At 46.6% G+C, this 27,046-nt stretch overlaps 1 protein-coding gene across 2 annotated transcripts; it reads right to left on the reverse strand.

Annotated features, from left to right (window-relative positions):
- Nucleotides 1-3,656: 3,656 nt before the first annotated feature.
- Nucleotides 3,657-26,711, reverse strand: setd3 (SET domain containing 3, actin histidine methyltransferase). 2 transcript variants are annotated; one of them, XM_064322261.1, is made up of 13 exons: nucleotides 26,555-26,711; nucleotides 23,294-23,423; nucleotides 22,849-22,941; nucleotides 22,445-22,593; nucleotides 21,833-21,905; nucleotides 21,205-21,461; nucleotides 12,530-12,588; nucleotides 12,006-12,120; nucleotides 10,671-10,745; nucleotides 8,441-8,607; nucleotides 7,171-7,256; nucleotides 6,436-6,596; nucleotides 3,657-6,000 (listed from the first exon to the last, which is right to left on the reverse strand). In XM_064322261.1, the coding sequence occupies exons 2-13, from the start codon at nucleotides 23,394-23,396 to the stop codon at nucleotides 5,470-5,472; spliced, it is 1,869 nt and encodes a 622-aa protein (XP_064178331.1). In that variant the 5' UTR covers nucleotides 23,397-23,423; nucleotides 26,555-26,711; the 3' UTR covers nucleotides 3,657-5,469. The 2 variants fall into 2 exon arrangements, with proteins under 2 accessions (XP_064178331.1, XP_064178342.1); XM_064322272.1 differs by lacking the exon at nucleotides 26,555-26,711 and adding an exon at nucleotides 25,210-25,752.
- Nucleotides 26,712-27,046: the final 335 nt, after the last annotated feature.

Below are 27,046 nucleotides of genomic sequence, written 5' to 3' on the forward strand. Positions count from 1 at the left end.
GAATGTTTCTGGTTTTCAACTTGTTCAGTACTGTTCATAAAACACTTTGGTGCAGAACATATTAAAGTTGCCGTTGAGCTTGAAATTTTAAGTTCATCCGACGGAGTCACAGCATACTTTAATATGGATATGTGTCTGTGTGTTGGAGACACACAAAGGGAAAGAGAAAAAGCACACACTCAGTCACACACACGCACACACACAGAGCAAGCCAGTTGGTCAGTGGATGGTTATGAGACACGGGGTATGTGTATGTAGTGTACATGTGTACATTTGCGTGATTTGAAACCGGAGAAGCAGGAAGCCACCGTGTGAATGACCACTCAACATGCAAGTGACTCCAGACCGCAGTCTAAGGTCACGGTCCTCCCCTCCCCCAGCTGTCTCATCTCATGACAATGGCTGATAACAATGGGAATTTGAATAAACCACACAGCTCCCAAGCACCAGATATTCCATTACATTACACTGCAATCACTTGGCAGACGCTCTTATCCAGAGTGACATACAACTGATTGTAATATTCCCTCATAGGCTTGACAATGAGAGTATTGCAGACGAGGTAGCAGGGAAACTAAGGTGGCCTGAGGATAGAGTCCTGTTCTTTGGCAAGATTTTTGGGAACAGCAATTATCAGTGTAATGCAGTAGGATGGAAGGACAGCAGCATAAGCAGGTGTATGTTAAAGAATAAACTTATCAAGTGGTAATTGCTGGTGGGACTTCAGAGAAAAACATTAAGTCTATTTATTTTCTGAGAATTACTAGGTGAGAAAATGATATTAAGAAAAAGCCAAAGAACTGTGAACAATGAATGATCTTAACTGAATAAGCATAAATCAGGAAAGCTCCTCCTGAATATATATTCTGAATAGCCTCTCGTTTGGTTCTTAATGTAAATAAAGGTTCACATTGAAGTGGATGCATAATGGCTGTTGTTGTACTTTTCAAAACAATTCTAGGTTAGACAGAATAACTAAACGGGAAAAAGCCTCAAAGACATTTTTACCTAAAACTGAGCTAGGTGTGGTGAGGTGAGCAGAGAGCTAACGGAATATGTTCAATTTAAATACATTTCCTTTTAAACTCAAACTTTCCTGTCCCAGATCCGAGGGGGGATTGGGGGGGGGGGATGGGGCGGGGGTAAAGAATGTGACATTTGCTCAAATCAGAAGAACAAATAGCACTGGGGCAATATTGAGGCAAAAAGTTCCCCCTTAAGATCGCCTTCATATTTCATTTTAAAAGCAGCGCTGACATTCACTTAGTTGCCGTACACTGCTGCTCACTGAGCGTGCTCAGAGGGGCTCTGTTACTCTGTGGGTGATCATACACATGATGCATCTAAAGCCATCCTGCTGCTGTTGTGGGTATCTGTTCATCTATTTAAATCTTAAACAGCGGAGGAGCACTTCGGTCACATGGTGCTCCAGGAAGCCCTAGCTTCCAGTCCCTCCCCCATTTCCGAGTTTTTTTTCCCCAACTCCACCGCAGCGAGGCATTCGCACCTTTTCCACGGAAATCCGGCGTTTTCCGGTCGCCTCCGCCGCGTGTCACGTGCGTGAAGCGGGTGGCTGATGCGAGCCTTGCTCTGGTCACGCTAAGCCAGGCCCTGGAGCCTGCCGTCCTCCTGCTCCGGCTCTTCAATAATACATGGCCTCCTCCATTACGGGCACTTGCAGCAGCCTGCAGGCCAGAGCACACGCATGCTAGGGGGACTTCAGCAGAGGTTCCGCAGCAGCCCCACTTCCTGACATCAAATTTATTTTAAGAACGACCACGGCAACGTCAGTCCGCATCCTTACCCGGAGGCCAAATTGCAGCACTTCTGAGGTCCCCCTTTCTCACACGTCTCAAGGACTGCACCGTGGCCATGGGTGGCCGCCGCCAACAATACCTTCACGACTGCTGAAGGAAAACCCTGGCTCTTCAGAAGTGACGAGATGAAAGGGGAAACGTGTTTGAAGGCAAACGGGTTCCCTCATTTCAGGAGGGCTCAGAGAAGACAGCCAACCGGGCCATTAAGGCTGCTGAAATGAGCGTGGTGGTGAGCTTTACGAATGTGACCGTTAGCGGGTTTGCGTAATGGCTGCAATTCTGGGTAACGGACAGCCGCACAGAAGCGACGCCGTTGCATTCTGAAGAGGTAGCGTTCTATTCATACGCGCCGCATCACGCTTCATCAAAGGAACTGGAAAGTCGGACCATGAAAAAAAAAAAAAGAGAAAATACACACTGCTCAGAGAACCCGGCTAATTTCACACATAATAGAAAAAACGTGCATTCATTTTGCCTCCGGGTTAACCTCAAGCAAACGCCTGCTCTCCTTCTGCTAGCTGCATGCATGACCTACAGGCCTTTCTGCACACCGCTGCAGCACAAAGCCATACTGGCTCTTTGTGCCTTTGTTCTCTCGCTCTCAGATAGGCCTGCGTGAGCATCCGCCGTGAGAGCCTTCAGAACACGTCCTGCCCTTGTCGCTGGCTGCTGAAACAGTGTGAATGCTCGTGCTAGCCAGATGCATGGTTGGCCTGAAAGCCCAACTCTGCACCAGATGCACCTGCATTCACTCAGCCAGGATCGGGTGATTAAGTATGACTGGCTGGCTTGGCAATAAGACGGGGCACTAATGAATGGGTCTCACTGACCTCAGATCAGCGAAAACCAGGAGCGGTAAGTTCAGTGCTGATGAGTTCCGACGGAATCAGGTGCCCCCACCCCGCGTGCACACACACACACACGCACACACAACCACACACACACGCACACGCACACACACGTACACACAACCACACAACCACAGACACACACACACACAGACACACGAACATACGTGCGCACACACCCACAGTAACCTGTTTCACCCAAGTGTGGCAGGAGAATTCTTTGTTTCTAACCCATTAAATATTCCTTTTGTAGTAAATACATGCACATTTCACAATGTGGTGGAATTGGATGACTATCAAAACACAGAATTGCTCACCTTGCAAATACGGTAGCAGCAGCACTGATAATCTCATATTTTAAGAACATGGGGTCCATGTCAGTGTTTTAATAAACTATGCCTACAGACAACAACAAAAAAGGGTTCCTTATTTAGGCAAAGGGCACATGATGACACTGGTAAATATGTGCATAACAAGGGGATCTCCACTCAACTGTATCCAGTGCTATTGTATATTAATAGAGGGACCGTGCATTATTCATGCACAAGATTACTTTTGTGTAAGTGTCCCAGACCTAGCCGAAGCACATGCCCCTGCTTTCAACCATGACATGCATAATACTAACAATTCTGGACATGTACAGGGCTGCAATAGTTTACTGTTACCCATAGTACTGCCCATTACAATAATATATTCAAGAATTAAAGGGTTTTATCTTGGAACGGATGAATAATGAATGTGGAATTTCAAAATTTAATTGCCCCGAATTAAATGATTCAAGATAATGTTTCTTTTATAAATTTGTAATGGGACTAGGGGGTGAGGAGGAGAAAAAAAAAATTAAATAAAAGTTTTTTTCCCCCCCAAACAAAGAGGAAGAACATAAAGCAGCAGTTTTCTTACGTTTCCGAACGGCCTGCAACGGACCGCAAAAAAACGAAAGCGAAAGTGCGGCACTGAAGCGCGAGGGAAAGAACACACTGCGCAGGAATCGGGTGGAAAATGAGTCCAACTTTAATCTCCCGTTTTGAAAGGAGGAGCGGGCGCCACCCGCTCGCTGAAGATATCCTCCGCAAAGCGACTCCTCTCCGCCGAACTCCGGCGAGCCTCGCGCGCGAAGCGGCCGAACGCGGAACGATCCGTCCGGAAACCGCTCGCGGCTCGATAGCGACGCTTCGGGCCCTGAACAATGAGACTCGAGCACTGTTAAAGCTCCAAGGCTCCCAGTGACTATAAATGTATACACAGAGCTGCAGTTACATCAAGATTGTTGCAAGGTTGACGGTCAAAAGCCATCTTAAAATGAAGCATAGTAGAAAGCAGCGTATTGTCTGTGGGCAAAGACAAATTAAAAAAAAATAAAATAAAAATAATAAAACAGTGCAGACAGGATATGATTAAAAGGTGAAGGTGCACTACAGTGGAGAAGTAGATATACTACACCCACATCTTTAGCCAAGGCTGCATTGTGATTTATATTTCTTGTTAGGTGGAAAACAAAACACAGAATACCAGATTGTTAAGGCTTTCCGATACAACAAAATCTGCAAATGAAAAATGTAACACTGGTAACAACACAAAGAAATGTGATTCAGAAAAATTCTTTGCTCTTGAGAGTTGCATTGTTAATATCCAAAACGACTTGTCCATAGACCTAAACTTTTTTACCAAGGGGTAACAGCAGTGCTGCCACTGTTGCTTATCAGTGACCTTTATATAGCTAATATAAACATGTTATGTAATACAATACCTCAAATCCTGAATTACATTCACAAATCAGTTTAGCAATTACGGTAACTCCATTACCTGTCAAGTTTTTTCTTTCTTTTTATCAATACCTGCACATATTTTCATACAAAATAACAGGATCATTTTTAAACATCAATTTCAAATATTTTGCCTGGGGACAGTGGGGAGAAAAAAAAATCAATCCTTCACATTCACCAGTGCAAGATGAAAACAGTGACCATCTCAACAAAGAGGAACTGACACCAACACAAAAGGAAAGATTGTCGTTTGAAAATAAATTCACTGACCAGGTATGAGACATGGAAACAAACAGACGCAGGTTTCTGTTCCAGGTACATTCATCCAAAAACTCTAATTCTACTCAGGGATAAAAGGAAAAACGTTAATTTAAGCTTTAAAGTAAAAGGTTGCCTAACTCTGTAAAAACTGACTGAATAATTTAACCGGATCATTTGTTAAACCCAAACCGGTAACCAGCTGCTTTTTAATAACCTGCTGAATGGTTTGAGGTTGTTCCCCAGGATGATTCAGGCATTGATGCCGGTTGAGGACCAGGGCAGGACCCACCAGCAGTTCCTCCAAAGCTCAGGTCTACCTTAGGCTCATCTTCAAATAAAGAGGTTTACTTCACTAGAAATACAAAGCCTTGATTATGAGTAAAATGTGTTCCTAGAATTATCCCGCATTTCTGTCCTATATGCAAACGCAACAGACAGCAGTGTGGCTTTGTTAAAAACGAAAAAAGGAGATAAAATGTCGGACTCGCACACATCTCTGAGGGCTTGGTTAAGTGCATACAGTATGAGCAGCGCTAAGCTGAATGGCTCTGTCTGCAGCGCACACGTATCTAAGCCACACGAGACAAACAGACCGCCGCAAGTTCTTCCTTTTCAGTCCATTCTTTTTTTTCCTTTTTTGTTACTTTTTTTTTTTCCTTTTCTGTGTGGTGGTTTTTTTTTTTTTGTTTTTTTTTTTTCTTTTAGTCACTCGGAGAGACGAAAAAAAATAAATAAATAATGAGGGGACCGTAGGGCCGCAGCTCTGCCCGGGGCGGGTTAGTTACCATCGTCTTTGGCTTCGTCTCCAGTTCGTCTGGCACTTTGGTCGTCGTCGCTTTGCGAGGCGGCGTCGCCGTTCTCCAGCTTGCCGCCGTTCTCCAGCTTGGCGCCGCTCTCCGTCTCTTGGCCGGCGGGACCTGGGTCCGCGTCGTCCTCGTGCACCGCCTTCCCCTCCCCGTTGAGCAGCGGGGCCCGGGGCCCCTCCCCGGCCTCCGGCTCGGCCTCGGCCTCCACCTCCACCAGCTCCGCGCCCATGCCCAGGTCCCGCTCGGCGCTCTCCGCCTCCTCCAGCTTCTGCAGGATGATGGGCAGCTTGGAGTCGGAGTCGGAGTTCTCCAGCAGGGAGATGCTGCTCTCCTCGTACTTGGGCAGCGGCGCCCCCTCCTCCAGCTGCTTCTGGAAGTGTTCCCGCTTGGCTCGGCCGCCGGACGCCGCGCGCTCCAGGATCTCCTTCTCCGCCAGGCGCAGCTTGATGGCCACGCGCGAGTGGAAGGAGAGGTCGGGCTTCTCCAGGAGCAGGCGGTCCTCCTGGGTAAAAAAGTTACCCAATGTCACAGACGCACTCAAACTACGCTGCAGGGGCAGGGCCAAAAGATCCAGACGAAGATCTTTGTGGAACAAAACGACCAAGTGCCTATGTACATGAATAAATTATATCAAGGCAGCACTGTAATTGTGTATGGACTTCTAGCCCTTTTACTCATAAGCGAAGGCCCACCTGCTCTTGCCCCAACCCTGCTCAAATCAACTACAAGCTCCAAGACACCAGGAGCATATCAGGGACTTGGTATAGACAATATATATGCAAACACTTCATAACCCCCCCAATACATGAAAAGGAACTAGAAAAGTAGAATGTGAAACCGACACTTGAGGTATGAAAGCCATTTTAGTTGAAGAACCATTGGGAAGGGCTTTTCAGAAGACCCCGCTAGAAGGACACAGTGGAGGGCTGGGCCTCACCTCAGAGGTGGATTTGTAGGTCTTGAGGAGCAGGGCGGCCCTGGTCTCCAGGAAGGTCCACAGCTTTATCTCGTTCTCCCAGCTGACGGGGAACTCCGTGTTGCCCAGGGTGAAGATCTTATTGATGGCGTGGTCGCCCACGAGGTAGTCCTTCAGCTCCTCTGCGAACGCAAGCCCAGGTCAGCTCGTGAGAAACACCCGTTGGGCTCCGTGACCACGGCCTAATCTCCGGTAATTACGCAAGCAGACCGCTCTGGCGGCGCTGGGGGAACGATGCGATCGCACAGCCGGTAATGAGATGGAACAGGGCTGAGAAAGCCCTGCGCTACACGCACACTAAGCAAGAGGCTCGAGCTGTAAGAGGGGGCTACTACAGGGCTACGCTCATTTAAAAATTAACATAGAAAATCTGAATAATATATCGCAGCCTTGGAGCTCTTGCCAGAGGACACGGTCGTGCTTCAGAGAATTTATGACACAAACATGTTCTGTACACACGTTTATAAATATTTCAGGCGTCAGGAATCATTTCTTTGCCACATCTGTTGGACTGCCTTGATCAATTAAACACCTAAGGGGGCTCTCCGCAGCTCGGAGCGGGACTGGAGTCATTACGGCTTCCGTTTTATAGCGGGCGACCCTTTGGGAAGCCGCCGGGGCGTGCGTGCCAGCCCCCGTTCCTCAGCGGGGGGACGACGGCGGCGGCGGCGACAGGGTGACGGGACGAGGCCTTACCTTCAGTCATGCAGAACACGCGGAGGAAGGCCAGGAGCTGGGCGGAGATGGGCGGCTCGCTGCAGTGCAAGGCGAAGATGCTGGACCTGCAGGACACCCATTTCGACACCGTCAGCCAACCGCATCAGACCCTTCCATTACGGCACCGTCTAATGCCCATTAAGCAGCCGACGGACTCTCGGCGTCGCTGTTCATTCGGGTTTTATGGGCGGGGTTCCCCGGCTCGCGGCCAGTCCTGGACGAGGTAGCCCCGGCGCGGGGGCGAAATTAAGTGGTGGTTTGAGAGGCGCGGTTGAGCGCCTCTGGACCTGGCAGCCTGATTAGCGTTCCAACGGCAACCGCGGCCATTCAGGTGCCGGCACCGCCCCCTAACTCCCCCCCCCAACCCCCACCCCCACCCCCACCCCCATCCCCCAACCCCTCACCCTTCGCCTGACAACTGATTGATCTGAAGTGATGAGGGGTCACTGCACCTGATGCATTTTTAAACTCACTCAATCATTTATAATTTACCGCTTAATGACTGGGAAGATTCCACCGCCACATTTCTGTTGATAACTTTTTTTGTTTGAGGGAGAAAGAGAGACATCACCGTGACACCGTCTTTAAAAAAAAAAAAGAGAAAAAAAAAAAGAAGGAAAATAATTGTTTTTGGAGGGCAATATTTTCCTGAATCTCGGCGTATTGATCACGGTGACGGCGACGCACAGGACACGACTGACATTATTGCTCTGAAAACGCATTATGGAACTCTTGCAGCTCCGCAATGAAATTATCCCTGCCCATCGCTTCACCAAGCACGCGCCGCGGAAAACACATTTAACCCGTATAGCGCACCGCAGAGCAGAGGGACTTTTACAGTAGGCACACAGAAGGAATGCACCACCTTACAGTACACCATAAAAAAAACTCTTATTGATCCTTCTTCGAACAAACTTTACAAATGACCGTGTACTGTGCTTTATTTTCTCACCAACAGAATGTTTTCACTGGGAATTTATTGCAGAAAGATTTCAGAAACTTTCAGCAGTTTGAAAAATTGTCCCAGGCCAATACTTTAAAGTTAAGTTTAATGAAATTATCATACATGTCTGTGTGTGTGTATGTGTGTGTGCATATGGTGTAAATATCTACGTATGTATATACATATGCATGCTCCTTGTCGTATACAGCATACAGTAAAAAGAGAACTCAGTATTAATTTTCACAAGAGACAATAAGCAATGCAAATGACAAAATAAGCCAGCCGTTGTGCGTGTGCGGCACTTACGCGGGGATGCCAGCGCGCGCCAGGACCTCGGCCTTCATGGCGTACAGCCGCTCGCTCTTGCTCACCCCCAGCTTGATCTTCACCCGGTCGTGGGCGTTGCTCTCAAAGAAAAAGCCGTTGTGGATCACAAACTCGGCGTTGGACCGCGTCCCGTAGAAAATGTATATCTGAGGGACAGGCAAAGGAATTGCCATGTAAAACCCGAGTGCAGTTTTGACAAATGGCACATTTTCCACTGAAACAAGGGAACAGGTTTTAGCCAACTATTAAATTAAATTTCCATCAATGGCACGGAGGGGAACAGGACTTATGAGGTCCCTTTATTTGAGTGTCTGTGACCTCAGAGAAAAGGCACAGAGCCCAGAGCAAAGACTGTAAGACAGCGCCCCTGCACAAAGGAAAAACACTGATAAAGAATTAAAATTAGAACCACACAAATACATTTTTAAAAAGGAGCAGAAAAAAGAAAGGAACATGAGATGGGAAAATAGTGTGTTTTGTCTACAGGTCAGACAAATGAGTCCAAAGGACTCCGTTTAAGTGCATCTCACTGTCCTGGACTGAAGAAGATTTCACTGGAGAGGAAGGAAGGTGTGAAGTAACACTTTGTAGTAGGTTCACTCACTTCCATTTTCTTTTCTTGCAATAAAAAGAACTATAATCCATCTTACGACGAAAAAAAGTTCATTACAAATCATACCCACACATGCATGAAAATGCAGTCACAATATCGATTAAATGACCAATCCCCATTTTATTAGAACACAAAAGGAAATATCGCCAGTTGTGTTTGCAAACAGACCCACATATCCAAATGTAGATACTTGTAAACTAAAAATATCATCTAATGCAAGAAATGTATTTAATGACGGTGGCTACATTTGGCTGGCAGGTAGAGTAATCTTGATTCTAAACCTCCTTTGGGAATGTGGAAAGAAGACTTACTCCAGGGTCAAAAGAGTAAGTACAGTACATTTCCACCATTTTGCAATTTAATGCAATTGGATGAAAACTTTTATGTTGAGGAAATCTACAGAAATGGCACACAACATACACAAAGCTTTTATTGGCTACTGGGACAAACCATCTAAGGGATATTATTAGAGTTACATATTTGCCACTGACCAAATTCAATGTAAGGGACTGTACTGGCAGAAGAAAGAAAATAATTTGTGTTGCTGAAATACAAAAAAAAAAAGCAAATGGAGCTCACTGGCCATGTTGTGCTCTTCCATCCTCCATGCTGTGCAAAGCCTTGATCAGGAACATGTGCAAACCTTTGGAGTTCTACCTAGCCTTAGCTCAAATTCTAAATACATGCTTCCAAAACGTGCTGCTGTTCCCAATGGAGGCAGCCTGGCTATCCAGCCGGCACAAAATGTTTTCATAATGTTACTGGAATGTTTTGTCAAGGTTATAATATTGGCACTTCGTGGCAGCAACACCGTAAGGATGTTTTGCGTTAGCTGAGACTCACCTAGACTCACTGAAAGAAGGAATAAGGCAGGTGAGTGAGTTTTAGTGGAAAACAGCAGTTCAAACTGGTTAGATATTTTGGTCAACAGGACAGAAGCTGGGCTATGGCAGCAGTGGGCCACAGGACTGTGATTCTGCAGGGGATGAGTCCTTTACATCACACCCACCAAAGCAGTGCGAATGGGGAAGCCAGGAGGGAGGCTTGCTAAAGCTTGCACCGCTAAAGCTCACACCTGCTAAAGCTCGCACCCGCCGAGCCCTTGAGAGCTTGGGTCAAACGCATGAAATCTAAAGTACGAATCAGGGATGGAGCAGCTGGGCGAGGCGCTCCCGAGCACAGCCCCCGCTCCGGAGCCACGCAGTCTTCCCGTCCGAGCCGCCTCCCCGAATCTTATCACGCGATTCTCAATCAGTAGAGCGGGCCGCTAGCTGACCCGCCTGCGCGCTGCTCAGCGTACCCGCTCTCCCCCCAATACCCGCTCTCCCCCGGCCGGACCTGAACAGCTCTGCGGCATCGCCACACTCAGGATCCTGTAATGTCCCGCGCTGATAAACGCATCTGGCGCTCAGAGGTGGGGGAGGGGGGTGGGGGGGGGAGAGGAGCGGGGGTGAATGACGCACACGCGCACACGCACGAGGAGAGCGCGGACGCTCGGGAGAAAGGCAGGCCCCGCGGTTCCAGCGAGGGCCCGTATAAGGAGTGCACACCGGCCCTCACACAGAGAACACCACACACCACACAGCCGCCACTGACCTGCTCGTTTTCTTTATAGTCCTGCAGGGCCACACATTCGCACCGGTCATCTTCCAAGTTGTAACCAGTCGTGATCTGAGGAGAAAAAAAGGCAAATATATAAGTTGGAATTAAATTATGCTTAAATTGCTTAAACGTTGATTTCAAAACACAAAAATACAAGGTGGCTTCTCAGATTTTGTTTGTACGATACGTTGCTCTTAGCTTTCAAAAACTGCTGTGTTATTCAGGAATCCTCCAATCTCATACTCCAAAATTGCAAAGAGAGTTAGACTTACTTTAGATCAATTTTGTGCAAATTTTACATCAAATGAAATTAAACGGCCACACGGAACCACATAACAGACTAATTTCTCTTCTGAACTAAATATCTTTAGGCTCCATTGTTTGGGTTTTTGCCTTTATGACATAGCCTCCAGGGAAGCAATGCACAATAAACCTAACAAACTGAAAGTGACTGAAAAAAATATTGTTTTAGCATCTCGTGTAATTAAGGGCCATATCCATATATATGAATCCCAAAATTGAGTTAGCAAAAACTTTACAAATGAGCTGAAATTAAGAAAATGAAATAAACCCATAGATTTGCTTATAATTTCTCCTTGGAGAGGGATATACGGATGTATTACAGCAATAAACAAAGAAAAATATCTGAAGAAGTTGCAACTCATTTCATTAAACCGAAGCCAGGGGGAATACACAGGACGCCATTTCATTAAACTTCTTAATGACTAGCCCTTTGATTTTATTCGCGGTTTTAAAATAAAATTTCACTTCGTGATGCAAAAGCTCTCCGTGTGCATATGTAAGAAGCCTACTGGAGGTGATATATTGTTCTGTTGCAATCAAACACCCAGCACTATGAAGTATAAATTCAATTCAAACAAAGGCCACTTGAGATGTGTGTAATCGCATGAAAAACTGTTAGGACGAGACGGAATACATTCTCCGCTCTAATTCTCTGTCTCTGAGCTCCATCACCACCATTAAGGCAGAGGTGCCTCTGAAGGCTAATCTGACTGCATATCAGAGTGCACCTCACAACAAAAATACATGAATATATATTTGTACTTTTACAATAAATGAATTCTTTAAACACAGGCCAGGAGTCTGTAAGAGTTAACAGAGAACTGAGTGTGGTTAACAATAATTAAATTCAAAGATAGCAAAACAGCATTTATCAAACATCCCCTTAAAACATCCCATTTCATAAAATCTATCCACTAAGACTAAGCCCGCTGTGGATTATAGCAGTAGATGGCACCTGAGCAAACTGAACAGACTATGTCGTAGAGCCCGAAGGTGCGAGAGGTAGGGGGGAAAGGGGGGTCTCACCAGCCCGTTGGTGTGGTTACACATGTCCCAGAGCGGGATGAGGGCCAGGGTGACCCGGCTCCCGTCCTCGGTGGGGATCTGGTTCTGCCGGGTCATTACGGAGGACACAGCCCACCTGGGAAGCAGAGGGAGAGATGGAGGAGTCAGGCTACGGAATAACACGGGCCTGCGCTAGAGCCTGGCGCCTCCAAAGCCAGGTCTGATAAACATATTCAGAGCCGGGGGGGTGAGAACACGCACAACGTCTCTGTGGTCACAAAAGCTGATTTTATTCTCATTTTGCAGAAGCTTACATCAGATTTAACAACCGGGAGATAAAAGGAGACCCACAATGAATAATTCCCTCAAAGATAATGCCATGCTAATGAAAGAACAATGAGTACAAAAGCCCATTTTGGGTGGCAGTTCTAAATCATGGTTACGATCTACGCTCTTAATTTAAAGAGGCAATTTTAACCGAGCGGCGTTTTTTTTTTTTTTCCTTTTTCTCTCCCTCCTTCGCCTCTCCCACCCACACCACCAACCTGTAGTCATCGAAGGTAAAGGCATCCTTCAAGGGCAGTTTGCTGGCGTTCGGGTGAGTCTGGGGATTGAAGGTGCAGAGGAGAGAAACGCACCGAAAGAATTAAAGGAAAAGAGGAGAAAGAAGAGGGAGAGAAGGGAAAAAGAAAGAGAGAGAGAGAGAGAGAAAGAGGGGAAAAAATCAGTCACTGGAATTTCATTATCTGGCTGCCTAACAGATCCTAACAAGAGCGTAGTGAAGCAGGGAGCGTCCAGTGGTGCTACACTGGGATCATCATGGCATTAGCCTCCCATACATCACTGTCAACTTAATTTGTTGTGCCCAGCAGCCGTCATAAATCTGCTTCATCAATTTGGGAGACAGAGAGCCACTGGTGCCACAGAAATCTACATTTAAAGCCACAGACTCTCTCCCTCCAAGGGCTCATTTGCACCGCGTGTCAGGAAAAACTCCCGTTCCGGTGGAGAGAGAAAAAAAAAAAAACACGCCAGGATCTAATTCTGCTTCCAGAAGCCCCTTCTTGAACATGCAAAATGAGTCGTAAAAATAGACTGCGCCATAAATCCATCGGAGAGTGATATAGACGCTTTGGTGAACGTGTTTTATTGATGTTTATGTGGTCCTCACCAGCCACCGAACGGAAGCCTATTGCCAACAATGAGTTTACATTTTTGTTCCCCGACACCTTGTCTTGTTTTTGATGAGAGCACGAGACAAAAAAAGGATATAACATTATAATAGTTGTAGTGCGTCGAGCTAATTTAATTTTCGCGACATAAATCTGTTGTGACGGATATTTTGAAGGAACCGACTCTTATGCCCAACTACCCGCCGCATTTGATGGTCTCTAAAAACGCGAGAAACGATTCAATTCCACATCCATCTCTTTAACGGCAAACTGCGAGACGGAGGCTTAGCGCGCGCGCTCTTTCCGCAAGACAAGGGGGCAAGCGGAGCGGCGAATAAAGAGCCCGCCTCAGATCCGGCTCCCGATGGCTGGTCGTCCCAGTCCCCTTCGCTTCTCCGCTTGAATCAATCTCTGGGATGTGAATTGATTTCGCCTCCTTTTCTCCCCGCCGCCTGACTGGGGGTTGGGCGCGCGGGGGGCTGCGGCGGTGCTAAAGGTAAGTGAGTGGTCACATCATATTTCTCCCCCTCCTGGAAGAAGAGATGGGCGCGGCGCGGGTAATAGAGACGGTCCGGCTCTGACGCCGATTCATACGCACAGCGGAGTGAGGGATAGCGCCGCGCCGCGCCGCCGCGCGGGCTGCCAGCCGCGCGCCTCACACTGCCTCACCTAACCCAGAGAAAAAAAACGCCATTTAATTACAGCTGCCCCGCCTCTCCCGCTCACCGGCTCGTGGCGCGGGGAAAAAGTTCGCCAAGAGGCAACCTTAAATACTACTGAGAGGGATAATTATTCTCCGGAAGACCGGTCTTATTCAGCCCAATGAGAAAAACGGTAGCGGACGAAGGCGGTGGCGCTCGCAAGCGCTGACTGACAGCCATTAAAAGATAAGCGTCCGGGCCGAGCCGGCGAGCGGAAACCCGGGCCTCGGAAATTCCAGGGGTTGAGCGCGATGCCGTACCGCTTCCGAGCGGAGAGGCAGAAACGGGGCCGTTAACTCCATATCAAACGTCCGATGGCGATAACGGGGACGATGTACCTTTAAGGGCATTGTGCATGCATAGGAATCACATCCAACACGTTTTTTTTTTTTTACAAAACCATACATCGCTGTGAAAATTCGTGAGCAGCATTGTGATGGAGGCCAAAATAATACGAATCGCCTTAACTTCTCAAACATCTCCCCACTGACAGCTGTAATCATCTTTTGCACATGGAGGTTTTCTCCATTTTCCACCTACTGCCAACCTCCTATAGCATCTCCAGGAATAATAGTAATGATCCCAACAGCACTGCAGAATATGCATTAATGATACAGATGGAGTCCATCAGGCACGGGGGTAGACATTAGTCCTCCCTCCTGGTCAGACAAGTGAAGAAAATAGGGGATGGGGATGGGGGTGGGGGTGGGGGAGGGAGAGGAGGCTGGTGTCACTTCAGGAGAGGAGAAACAGTAACCCAGGTGCAGTTGATGGAGAGGGGAGAGGGACAATATTCCCAGAGTAGTTTAAGGAGCGAAAATGGGAGAAGGTGGCGGCTCTGGTGGGGTTTCAGGAGGGGGGTATGGGTATCTCTAGTTTAAGGAGCAACTGCTGGACGGGGTGGAGCTTGTGCATTTTCTTGGATGGGTTTGGGGGGGGGGGGGATGGTCAAGGCAGATGTGTTTTTAGAATGGGGTTGGGGGGGGGCATGGTGGGGTTTCAGGCTGGGGAGGGGGTTGCCGTGGTTTCATGACAGAGAGAGCAGTGCAGAGCTCTGGCTGCATTAGAATCACAAGTGGAAAGTAATTCACTGGAATTCACTGGTGTGCTGGAATGGGCACTGGCACAGCCAGCGGGCTGAGGGGGGGGACTGCTCCTGTAAATCAGTTAGAAAACAAAGCCCCCACGCACAGCTAAGGCCTGCTAAAGCCAGCCTGTGCAAAGATGGCTAACTGGCTGCTAGCCTTCAGGAGGCCGTCCCCAACGCTCAAAGCGCCATTCAGCCGCACACACAGGCGCAGCAGACAGCTGTGCTACTCCACACTGCAGGCACAGGGCAGTACAGCTTTAATTTTCCCATTTCCAGTTGCCCTTTTAACTGATTTGGCTTTCGCTTTTGCAGAGATTATAAGTACCGACCTAGGTGTGCTCAGTGTCAGCTGTCCTTTAACAAAATAAAACTGAACACAACAACATGGCAAAAAAAAATAGCTAGATATACATATTTTTTTATGTTTTTAAAAGGGGGGGGTGTTCCTACTCCACTGTGGATATAATAATAATAAAATAATTGCTCGTCACTGGCAGCGGATACAGCACACCAGGGTTATACTGCATACGCTGCCCTCCAGGGGTCACCAAGAGGATCATCTGGAGAGACCCCCCCCACCCCACCCCACCCCACCCTGGCGTTCTGCCAAAGCTCCCCGTCGCTTGTGTCAATCACAGCTCCACCATCGCCATCGCGGTGGGCGGGGTGGCATCGGACCCGCGCGCGTTTGAGGACGCGGCGCGCCGGGCGGGGGGAGAGGGGTGGGGGTGGGGGGGCCGGGCTCCAGGAGCGGGGCGCCCGGGCTTTTGTCACTCTCCCCAGCTCGCCGTGGACGGCGGGTGCAATCAGGTCAATTCAATTCAGAGCCAATGCGACAGGCTCATTTTCCAGTCCGGTCATCTGCGGCCGGCTCACAGAGCCTGACATTGACGCTAGTCATTTACAGTGACACCGGCTCGCAACCTGAGGAGCGGGAGAGGGGCGGGGAGAGGGGCGGAGAGAGGGCCTTCAGCTCGCCCAATCGCCCGCCCGCCCACACGCCCCGCCCGCTGTACAACCCCAATAGCGCGGCCCGGTTCACCGCTGGCTCAAGAGAGCCCCGCCCGAATACGCATACTGGATCACCATCCTCCGTTTGCTCGGAGCGGCAACACGCACATGCCAGATCCCACAGACACCGCCTCTTTAACTGGAGCAAAACAACAGGTAGACCCTCTGGCCAAAGGCCACTGGAAGACCTGGGCTAGAAACCCAGCCAGAACTGGCCTTTGCCCCCGTGGCTCAAAGCCAGTTCTGCCCTGCGCAGCTGCACACTGCTGAGAATTTCAATACACCAAAGTCAGAATATGCTTAAAAAGGGAGGCGCTTATAAGCTTCCTTTCCAATTAAATGACTGCCAAGGAAACCGCCTTCGAACTGTAGCTCACTTCTGCCACCTACTGGACGTTTTCAGACTTGAAATGCTGACACGGACGGCGTTGGCGGTTCAGACGAGCGGGCGAACGGTAATTAATTTCACGAGGCGGGATTGCGAGTATTTCGACCAAATTGAATCGTTTATATTGAAATACGGGAGAAACGAGAGAAGGCCAAGCAGACCCAAAAACTTAAACGGTGCCACGGATTCCCACGGCAGCGTTTGGAGGAAGGTAATTGTATACGGGCCATAATGGAATCTATTATGCTGGCAGGACTAAACAAAGGAGCAGAAGCAACTGATACGCTGACAGGAAGGGTCTCTTAATCTAATCGTCAAGACTAACGCAAGGAAATTAAAATACAAAACTACAGACCATTTAAAATGACAGCTTCTTCAAATTAAAACAAAATACCCTTTGATTAAAAACAGACAGGAGGAGAGATGAGAAAAAATCAATAAAGTACATTCTAATTTCTTAAACACCTTGAGCTGAAAATGAACAAACATTTAATGAAAAACATGTCAATATATCTGCAGAAAAAAAATGACAAATGCATTAACTATTAAATATCACAGAACAATTTTACCATTCTGATAAATATTTGATGCCTTATCTTGACAGTAATTTCAAATGTTCGTATTTCTAATTGACAGTTATTTAATGAAAGAAACAAACAGCAACAAAGATTGTACACATAACTTGGGAGAAATATTTTCTTTTGTTCCTTTGTTGAAACAAATGAAGTGGAGTTGTAGGGAGGAATTATTAAAGAGGTCTCTGGGGCATCATAAAGGAGGATAAAAAAATTTAATAATTAATACTCACCTCCATTTCGTTTTTTTCACCCCGGTCACATATTCACAAAAACCAAATATTATGACCCACAGGATACACTACACCCTGCACAAGCAACTTCAGCGTGCATTGAATAATGTACTGGTAGTGGAAACAGGAATACCCTGTGCCAAAATTATAAGAAGCAGGCCTACATAAATACGACATCTCCTACAAAGCAATCTGTATAAAACAATACAGAATATATCACTGAACACATGACCCCAATCCACACATGCAGTAGCCTCAGAGGTAGAATGTGCATGAAACAGAATGGCAAGTAGGCCATGTTTTAAAGTTCCAAAGAAACAGTACACAGAACAATGAGCACCGTATCTTGGGGGGGGGGGGGGGGGGGGGGGCATTCTGAACACCCATACGGTTTTATATTTTATTATAAATGTTGTGTTGCATAAGAGTCAGAAAAGCAGACACCAGCCCAAAGTTTAACAGCAAAGAGTAGCAACTGCTAAACATCTGTGCAAAAAAAAATAATTGCAGTAAAATGTTTGCATGTAAGTAAATATAAGTAAATAGTTCACCTTTAAAAAATAGAACTCCAACTCTACAAAACATTTACTACCATTGTATAATATAACTACAGTATAAACATGGCAATAAAAGACAGCCCCACTGCAGTCTTTGAAATGAAAGGTTTGATTGTTAAATCTGACATCTGAGCTTTAATTTAGCTGGAGTGAGGGAAAAAATTATCATTATTATTGTACAATACAATTCAAGATAATAAGGACTAGAAGCGTAAAATAAAGAAGGTGCCAATCATCTGTTCACCTGCTAAAAGCATACAGGCATTGCACATTAAACAGCACAAAGGCTTGTCACATTGTAGGTTTCATGTCTCCCTCTAGTGGTCGATAAGTGCCACTGCACAGCACGGCTTTCAACAGTGTCACTGGCAGCTTATCACCACCAGTGAAATTGAGTGCAAGAGGGCATCATAAACCAGCTCTTACCCATCTTAAATGTGCTCCTAACAGCTGGAAACCTTTTAAAACCTTATTTCTTTCACCAGTCACAAGAAGTTAAGACGGCTGTGGCCACATGGCAGAGGAAGTCCAGATAGCTGTTACAGGGTGTGCTAAAAGGCCAACAAAAACCAGTCTGGTTTAGCCGCAGCGTGGCTAGGAAGGTGTTTTTGCAGTAAAAGCTTTGACTCCTGCCTCAAAGTATGTAGAAAGAGTGGTGATGGGCATCAACAGCCCATGATCTTAACTAAATAGGTAATTAATAAGAGATTCAAATTAATCATTTATTACCTTCTATGCCTACACATGAGTAAAACAATTACTGTAAATTCTAATTCAAAAGCATGCAAAAGCAACAACAGTCCAATACAAGCGTGAGTGCAATACGTGGTTAAGACCACGTGTGAACAGTCACCCTGGTAACTGTGGGTAAGAGAGCACGGCCTCGGCAGGCAGAGAGGTAGGAGGATGACCACGCCAAACCGCAGTACGTTACGCAATCCAGCCCAGCCTAAGCCACTTCTACTAACGACAAACACCAAAGCAGCCATTTTAACTGAATGAGGATAACCAGTGGGTAAGAAAAGCAGGGAAACGGCACAGTAAAGGGTGTGAATGTCCACACAGCTTCAGAGGCCGGGATCACGAGAAGACACAAAGGTTGCTGGCCCTGGCCCTGATGCCAGTGTGCCAAACATGCACACTCCCTGCTGTAGCTGCTGCCCCTGGCCCTGATGTCACTGTGCCAAACATGCACACTCCCTGCTGTAGCTGCTGCCCCTGGCCCTGATGCCACTGTGCCAAACATGCACACTCCCTGCTGTAGCTGCTGGTCCTGATGTCACTGTGCCAAACATGCACACTCCCTGCTGTAGCTGCTGGCCCTGATGTCACTGTGCCAAACATGCACACTCCCTGCTGTAGCTGCTGGCCCTGATGTCACTGTGCCAAACATGCACACTCCCTGCTGTAGCTTCTGCCCCTGGCCCTGATGTCACTGTGCCAAACATGCACACTCCCTGCTGTAGCTGCTGCCCCTGGCCCTGATGTCACTGTGCCAAACATGCACACTCCCTGCTGTAGCTGCTGCCCCTGGCCCTGATGTCACTGTGCCAAACATGCACACTCCCTGCTGTAGCTGCTGCTCCTGGCCCTGATGTCACTGTGCCAAACATGCACACTCCCTGCTGCAGCAGCCCAAGTACAAAATGTCTCTGGATGACTGGAAAAAGAAAAGCACGCTTTCCGCAGATTTCTGCAGTCAGTAAATTCCACCGCATGTTTACTTTAAAAAAGCACAAACGTCAAACGCTGGGATCTGGCAAAGTATCAAATCAATCCAGTTAAGTGAATAACAGCACTGCTTAATCCACAGAGGATTAAAAATGAAGAAAGAAAAAACATGCAAATAAATATTCAGCCAAATAAACAGGATGTCCATATTTAATGAAGGGAGTATGATCCTAATGCGTGTACACGCAGTACAGAGAGATAGACTTCCATCTGAATATGCATATAGGATCACCATCCTCCGTTTGCTCGGAGGGGCAACACGCACATGCCAGATCCCACAGACACCGCCTCTTTAACTGGAGCAAAACAACAGGTAGATCCTCTGGCCAAAGGCCACTGGAAGACCTGGGCTAGAAACCCAGCTAGAACTGTGTTTCAACGCTGATATGGACTTCATATGCCTTCACTATAAGCCTTGCCCAGATATACAAACATATATCAAATACTGTTCAAAAACCGTCTTGTACACACAAAAAATAATTCAACTGAATGGTACGTGTGTGTGTTTACAGGACTGTTTGGGAGAACACTGGCAACCTGCTAACCAACTCATTGATAAATAGCATAATATATAATACCTCAGAAGTGAGCCCATGTTCAGCATGGTGCCACTTAGCATTGCGCCCGCTGGAAATCTTATACGGGCTATGTTAAGGAAAGTACTCTGGAATGTTCATTTTTGTTATTTTTGGTTCATTCTTAAAATGAGTGCTGGAATATTCCAGAAACACAACTAAACTTTACTACTAACACTAATATTCAGAGAAGAAGAAAGATATTTGGAGCATTTGTTGAAAAAGCAAACCGCCTGAGTTATTGTAAACAGCAGGATGAAGCATTGCTTCACATAGCAGCAAATCTCAAATGTCTTAGCAACAATCAGAAATGACTTAAAATAGCAAGAAATACAAACTGGGCATTCAGTAGCAATAATACACACCTCACAAGGATCCAAAGATTATATTATCTAAGCCGAAATGATGTATTACTTTATAAATTAATAATTTACCATTAATTCTGATGTGTAATTTAATGTGCAATTCCCAAAGTTAAAAATAATGCGTGTGTGTATGTGTGTGTGTGTGTGTGTGTACTGGACATCCAGTATATTCATATTAGTGTGTATAGAGGCACCATTCAAAAGTGGAAGTTACCTCTCCTAAAACTCTCAGTCCCTTCTGCATGAATCCAACTGCAATTTCAGCATCATGTACACATGCCTTCCAAAACAAACACACACATCCAAACCGTCCACTTTCTAAACTGCTTATTCCCAGCCACGATCACAGGGGGAGCCGGAGCCTATCCCAGCATGCATTGGGCAGGAGGCAGGAATACACCCTGGACAGGTCGCCAATCCATGGCCAGGCCCACAGGCCATTCACTCACACTCTCATACCTATGGGCAATTTCGAGTCTCCATTTTCTCCCTGTGAAGCGACCGTGCTATTGCCTGCACCACCACGCCACCCACGCACACACACATATGGATTTCATTCTGCATGCAAAGATGAGCTGTCCTAATAGCTTGTGTTCCGCATTATGCTCCAGTGAATCATCAGAATCTGTTTACTCTGCTTCATTAGCCACAACTAGCGCCCATTTCGCATTAACTCACATGGGGGCATCGTGACCCGTCCGCGCACCCTGTGGATATCCCCCGAACCGCGGACCAGGGCTGCGCGACCCGATTGGCCTCCGGGGGAGAGGGGGGAGGGGGACACGGCGGCGGTCCTGAGGTACGGGCAGCGAGCGGGCGCACCTGTATGACTTTGTAGAAGTAGGCGTACTGGCGCGCGGTGTTCTTGTACTGGCTGAAGACGTCCTGGATGGCCTGAGTGGACTGCAGGTGCTGCACCTCGTCCTCCTCGTAGTAGAGCGGCGTGTCGTACTCGCCGGGCAGCGTCTGGATGTAGGGCAGCCAGAAGGAGGCGGGGTCGGCCCGCTCGCACAGCAGGTGGAAGGCCAGCGTCACGTTGCCCATGGCCTGCAGGATCCGGTCCTGGCTGTAGAGCGGGCCTGGGGAGACGGCACGGGGAGTCAGTTGTCTCCGTCTAACCCTCTTAAGTCAATTCAATCTCATTTTGCTTGCCTTAACGGCGAGCATGCAAAAACATACAGCCGCGTTTTAAAAGCCTGTTATGCTGCTAAAGCTCTCTCGGATGCTCTGTCTGGCCCTTGGGCCTGATTCGCCGAGACCGGGCCCGGGCCCTGGGCCCGAATTCAAGAGCAAGAGCGGAACCCTCCGGAAGGTTCTTCAGTTCTGCCGGACTTCACAGAAACAGATAACAGTACCTCCCGCAAGCGGAGGAAGAAAAGCCGGGGGGGTAAAAATAAACCTGTGGGGGGGTCACGCCGACTCCAGCTGCTTATTATTCACGCGCACTCACCGAGGACCGAGTTCTTGGCGGATTCTACGGTCATCAGCATTTTCCTGGGGATCCACAGAAATAACTCATCTGCCTGTGAAAAGGGACAGATCCTTCAGGGCAGGCTCTGCATGTGTGCATGCAAACACACACACACACACAAGCGCACATACATACACACGCAGGCATGCACACACAAACATGCATGCGCACACACACACACAAACACACAAGCGCACATACATACACACGCAGGCATGCACACACAAACATGCATGCGCACACACACACACAAACACACAATCACACATACATACACAAGCAGGCACACACAGGCAGGCACGCACACACACACACGCATGCGCACACACACACACACACACACTTCTGAGGCAGAAATAAACCCTTGATTTACAGTTCTCTTTCCACACTTTCACATTGACCAAATGAAAACCTGCCACAAATGTGTATTACCAGCTGATGACACAGCTATTCCTTCATATCAGTCAAAGCACTCCAGCAGAGCTCCTTTTAGCCCTCAGCTGTGGTACACATGGCTGGCTCTGGAGGATGACAATGCGTTTCATACGATCGCTTGCACAACAGGGCGGTGGCTGAGAGAGGCACACAGACCTTAATGTCTCTGGAGGCCTTAAGGCCGTAGCCCTCCTCCGCGAAGTCCGCGATTTCGAAGCCCTCGCACGACGCCCCGTTCTTTGCAGCCCACGCCATCAGCTCCGGGAAGAAGTCCTCTCTCGTCCCGTCGAACGTGACAGACAAACCTGCGAACGTGACGCGCGGTAATATGAGCCAACAGCCTCCCACCTCTCTCAACTTACCGGTTACTCCCAGGAAGTACCGTACAGTAGCTCATAGCAATGCTTAAAGTACACTTCATGCCACAGATCATAGTCATTTCCACCATGTGGTATGCAGTGAACTCTTTGTGAAGTAAAAAAAAGGAGCAGGCGGTGGAGCAGGTATTACACAAGCAATAAGTGGTGCAGCGTGTGCGTTTTACTGAAGATACAGTGCACCTTTCTGTTTTTTCCTAATCTTCTCCACCAGGCCTCGGATCTGCACGTACTCCTCCCACTCCTTCCCTGGAGATGGGGCTGCACTGCTGCATTCTGGGAAAAGGGAGAAAAAAATAATAATAATAATCAAGCGATGTGGGGTGTCAAGCAAGGCTGCCCCACATTTTCCACAGTTCCCAAGCCCAGAAAAATACACCTCCGGCAGAACTGTCCACACTGCTACAGGAAATATGACGCTGTCCCAGAGGAAGAGGGCTCAAAGGAAAACAACCGCTAGTGGGCCACCACTCCAAAATAACCTGCCGCCATTGAAAGTTTCAGACCGATCCAAAAGCACAATGATAACGTGGCATTTATTATTAATATGGAACTTACACAATGTGCATGGAATAACAGAACAGGCGCTCAAACCGTTCTCGACTGAAACTGCATGAAAAGTGCTTACTCGATAGCAGCTCAGAGATCAGGTTCATCATCTCTTTGGGGGACACCACTGCCGTGGCCCCTGTCCCCGATTTCTGGGTCTTGACTCTGCTCTTCTTTCCCATGTTTGGCCTGGACAGTGATCAGGATTGCTGCATGAAAAAGGAGCAAAATCTTAAAAAATTTACACTACAGTATTCCAAGATCAACTCAAACATTATACACATTATACACAGTATTCACTAGGGGGCGCACTACACAGTGCAACAGCAGTTTAAAAGGCCTATACTTGGAAATACAGACCCCCTTAGTCAGCCTCTAATCACTGTGTATACACAACTCCTGTCCAATGACAGGAAACTCAGAACTGGCAGAATTTCAGGCTTGCATGAATCACTGAATTTCTTTTTCTCCAAAATCTGTGCTCCAAACACAATACTTGCTGTAAGAACTCAACCAGTTTCCTTGACAGAAATTGATTATAATGAAATCATGGGGCATCTGTACAATTTCACAAGAAACAAAGTACTGTATTCAGACTATTTTAAACATACTTCATGACCAGGTCTCATCAGTAGCTACGAGGTTATATCCGAAACAGCCCTTTCAAATTCAGCGTAGGTCAGTAATCAGGATTAAATGCTGTACAGTGCAATTCTGAGATGCAAAACTGTCAACTCTTGGCATAATCTGGTCACAAAAGCATGCACTTTGTGCAAACTGACCATCCCACACCATCAAGAAAGCTCTGCAAATGCACTTTACTTTACTAGCATTTAGCAAACACTCTTATCCAGAGCACCTTACAATGCAAACCCAAGTGCAAAAATCAGGGATGCCTCAATTATATAAAAGAATGCACTGAGTTACCATGGCAACAGCAGACAGTCACAATCATTATATCACTGTTTAAATTGTGTTTTATTACATGCAGGTAATAAAGGCTGAACAATACACTAGCCTATTCAATCTATGGGCTTCATCCATAAAGCAAATGCTTTTATCCAGTAGGTGATAGTAAACATGAGAAAAAGCATTAACATAAAGTATTCAAATCTCAAAATGACAGCAGAGATTGGCTGACAATGCCAGTATAACTCATAATCACGCATCACTCATCAAATAAGCGAGTGTTATCTCTGAGTGATAACTTTCCCTCAATATCCTCAACCACTCATGCTTCTGTAAGAAATAGGGTTAAATTGATCACAAGCACCCTGCCATACACACATACACAGTCCTGTGGTGATGTTGTGACTGGTGATCAAGAGTCAAATAACAGAAAAGGGATACATTCTAAAGTAAGGGATGGATAGAGTTGCTCAACAATAAGAAAACTTCACACCTACACTTCACTCTTTGCTTTGGGTAAGAAGAACAAAACAAGAATTTTCTTTTTACATGCCATTTTGAACTTATTCTGCTGATGATTTTATAAATGTTGATAGCACTAAACAAGCAGTATGGGAGCTTTTCTATGAATGAAACATTGTAAAGTATGTGGGGAAAATTCTTCCACTTTGAGTCAACAAGTGTCAGCTTCTCTTAAGTTCCTGCTCTGGTTGTGCTGTCTCCAGACCTGTTACCTGATTGCTTTAACACATGTTACCAAGACAGCTGCATGGGTGTCTATTAAATTGACCACAGATGGTAAACCTAACAATTCTTCCGAAGCGTCAAAATGACAAGTTATGGGTCAATTCTGTGACAGCTAAAGCAAAATATAAGAGACCAGAAATAAATCATACACTCAGAGCCTTTATCAAGACCACTATGCGTTTATGAGAACAAGGCTCGTGTTTATAAAAGCCGCTTTTTTTTCAAACAAAGCATGAAGTTCCTCTCCTCTAAAATGACTGCCACTCTCCAGTCAGACGCACAAGCCTCCAGTCGTTTCAATAGCTTCGTCCACAAAGGAGGGCTATACTTCACCCTTACCGACACGCTCTTTGAGACGCTGCCAAGAAGCAGCCAATGCATCAACCGCTGAAACGAAGTATGCACCATTAGGCTGCGAGGCAAAAAGTAATCCTAAACTCTGACTTGTGGTTAGCATGCCCAACATTCATTTGCTAAGTGACACAAATGGTTGAATAAGCTCTAGTTAGCTAAGGCAAAATGGAGGACAACCCCTACCGGTCCATCAAAAATATTTAATTGTTAACTTTATTACGTTTAAGAAAAGTTATCAAATTAAGTATTTCTATTTGCGATTTATCGCCAGCAATCTACGAATGACATACGGCTAATAAACCAGGCTATAAACAAGCAGTATTACAGATGCTAGCTAGATATACTGACGACAATAAAACGGCAATATCAGTCCCCAATAATGATCAAGCTCCCTAGTAAAGCATATAGAACAGTCGACACTAATGTTAGCTAGCTGGCCATCTCGTAGCAAACTTCAGAAGCAATGGTAATATATCAACGTCCTGACTTGTCCGACAATAAATTCACTACAGCTCCTAGCTATAGGTCAATGAACTTTGTCAATTTCAATATCGCTACCATCAACCGCGTGCACTAGTATATTGGGGGGGGGGGGGACCTAGCTAGCTATCAACGTAATTAAACGTTTCTATCGCAAACATCCATCCATTTATCCAGCTAGTGCCACCCTTCTACTACTTCCTTAATTAAGTCAACGACATAGCATTAGTACACGTTAGCTCAATCCCAAATAAGACATTTCTATACAGAAAGCTAGCTAGCTAGCTAGACTAGGTCGCAACAGCTAACTATCGACTGTAAACAAACTAACGTTACATGCGTCCAAGCACATTTGCTAGCGCAGCATCTGATTACCCGGGTGGTGAGCAATTTGCAAGCAATAAAATCACGTCTAATCTGACAAACTAGCTAATTTAGCTTCCTATTCTACTAGACAGTCAGATTTGCTTGCTAGCCAGAAAACTAGCGCGGACGGTAGTGTCATCCTCATTCATTTTGATGTCACCCATTTATGAAAGCGAAATGCGATTTAATACTTGAAAGAATATGACAATCTTGTAGACCAAGCATTTCGCTTTCTAGCCAATAAACTTTTGGGCGGAGGGCGACTTGCTGTTGGCTGGGTGAACGTCAACTAACTGGCTAGCCTGACTGCGAACGTTAGCTACCTACCTAGCTAGTTCGCAATTATGCACGCGACATTAAAACTATGCTGTGCGGCAACAAAGAATGCAATTGACATACATTTATACTAGAACAACAGTTATAAAAAAGGCGTGTGTAAGTGTTATGTTGAAGTGTTATTCAGTATTATTCGCATGCTAACTACCTTCCAATTGAATTGAATTGACTGCAACAGCTCCTCCTGTCAGCCTGGAATTCAATCCTCTTCACCCACAAGCTCGGAGAATGCAGCCTAACTTCCTTCAGTACTACCAAACCACGCCCGCAATACGGTTTTCCGTGGCAATAATTGGCAGATCTAGGCTTTCCATCGTCATATGTACAGAGTCGCATTTAATCTGTCATTGGCAGAATAAGGTACGGCCCGGTTAATTTGCTTTGCAATAGGTTTACAGAACCCTTCAATCAATAATATGTATATATATGCATCTTCTTTACGTTGATTGGTCTAAATTGCTACTTTCTCTCAGCTCTTTTGGATTTTATAGGTCAATTGTACACGTCCATTTGGCTTTTGCAAATCACAACAAGTTTGACTGCGCAACAGCATGCAGCCAAGCCTACCCTCTGTGTCCTATGATTGGCGGTTTACTTTGGGGACACAACATTTCCTAAAAAGGCTGTGATCCGAACATTA

The sequence above is a fragment of the Anguilla rostrata genome, chromosome 1, assembly GCF_018555375.3.
Source record: "Anguilla rostrata isolate EN2019 chromosome 1, ASM1855537v3, whole genome shotgun sequence".
Classification (NCBI taxonomy): Eukaryota; Metazoa; Chordata; class Actinopteri; order Anguilliformes; family Anguillidae; genus Anguilla; species Anguilla rostrata.

What these genes read in the sequence shown, in the direction of transcription:
- setd3 (XM_064322261.1), bottom strand. Translation starts at nt 23,396, where the DNA reads ATGGGAAAGAAGAGCAGAGTCAAGACCCAGAAATCGGGGACAGGGGCC. An exon ending in CGCCAAGAACTCGGTCCTCG is followed by an intron (nt 21,462 to 21,832) that starts GTGAGTGCGCGT and finishes CCGTCTCCCCAG; the next exon opens with GCCCGCTCTACAGCCAGGAC. An exon ending in CGTGTTCTGCATGACTGAAG is followed by an intron (nt 6,597 to 7,170) that starts GTAAGGCCTCGT and finishes TTGCGTTCGCAG; the next exon opens with AGGAGCTGAAGGACTACCTC.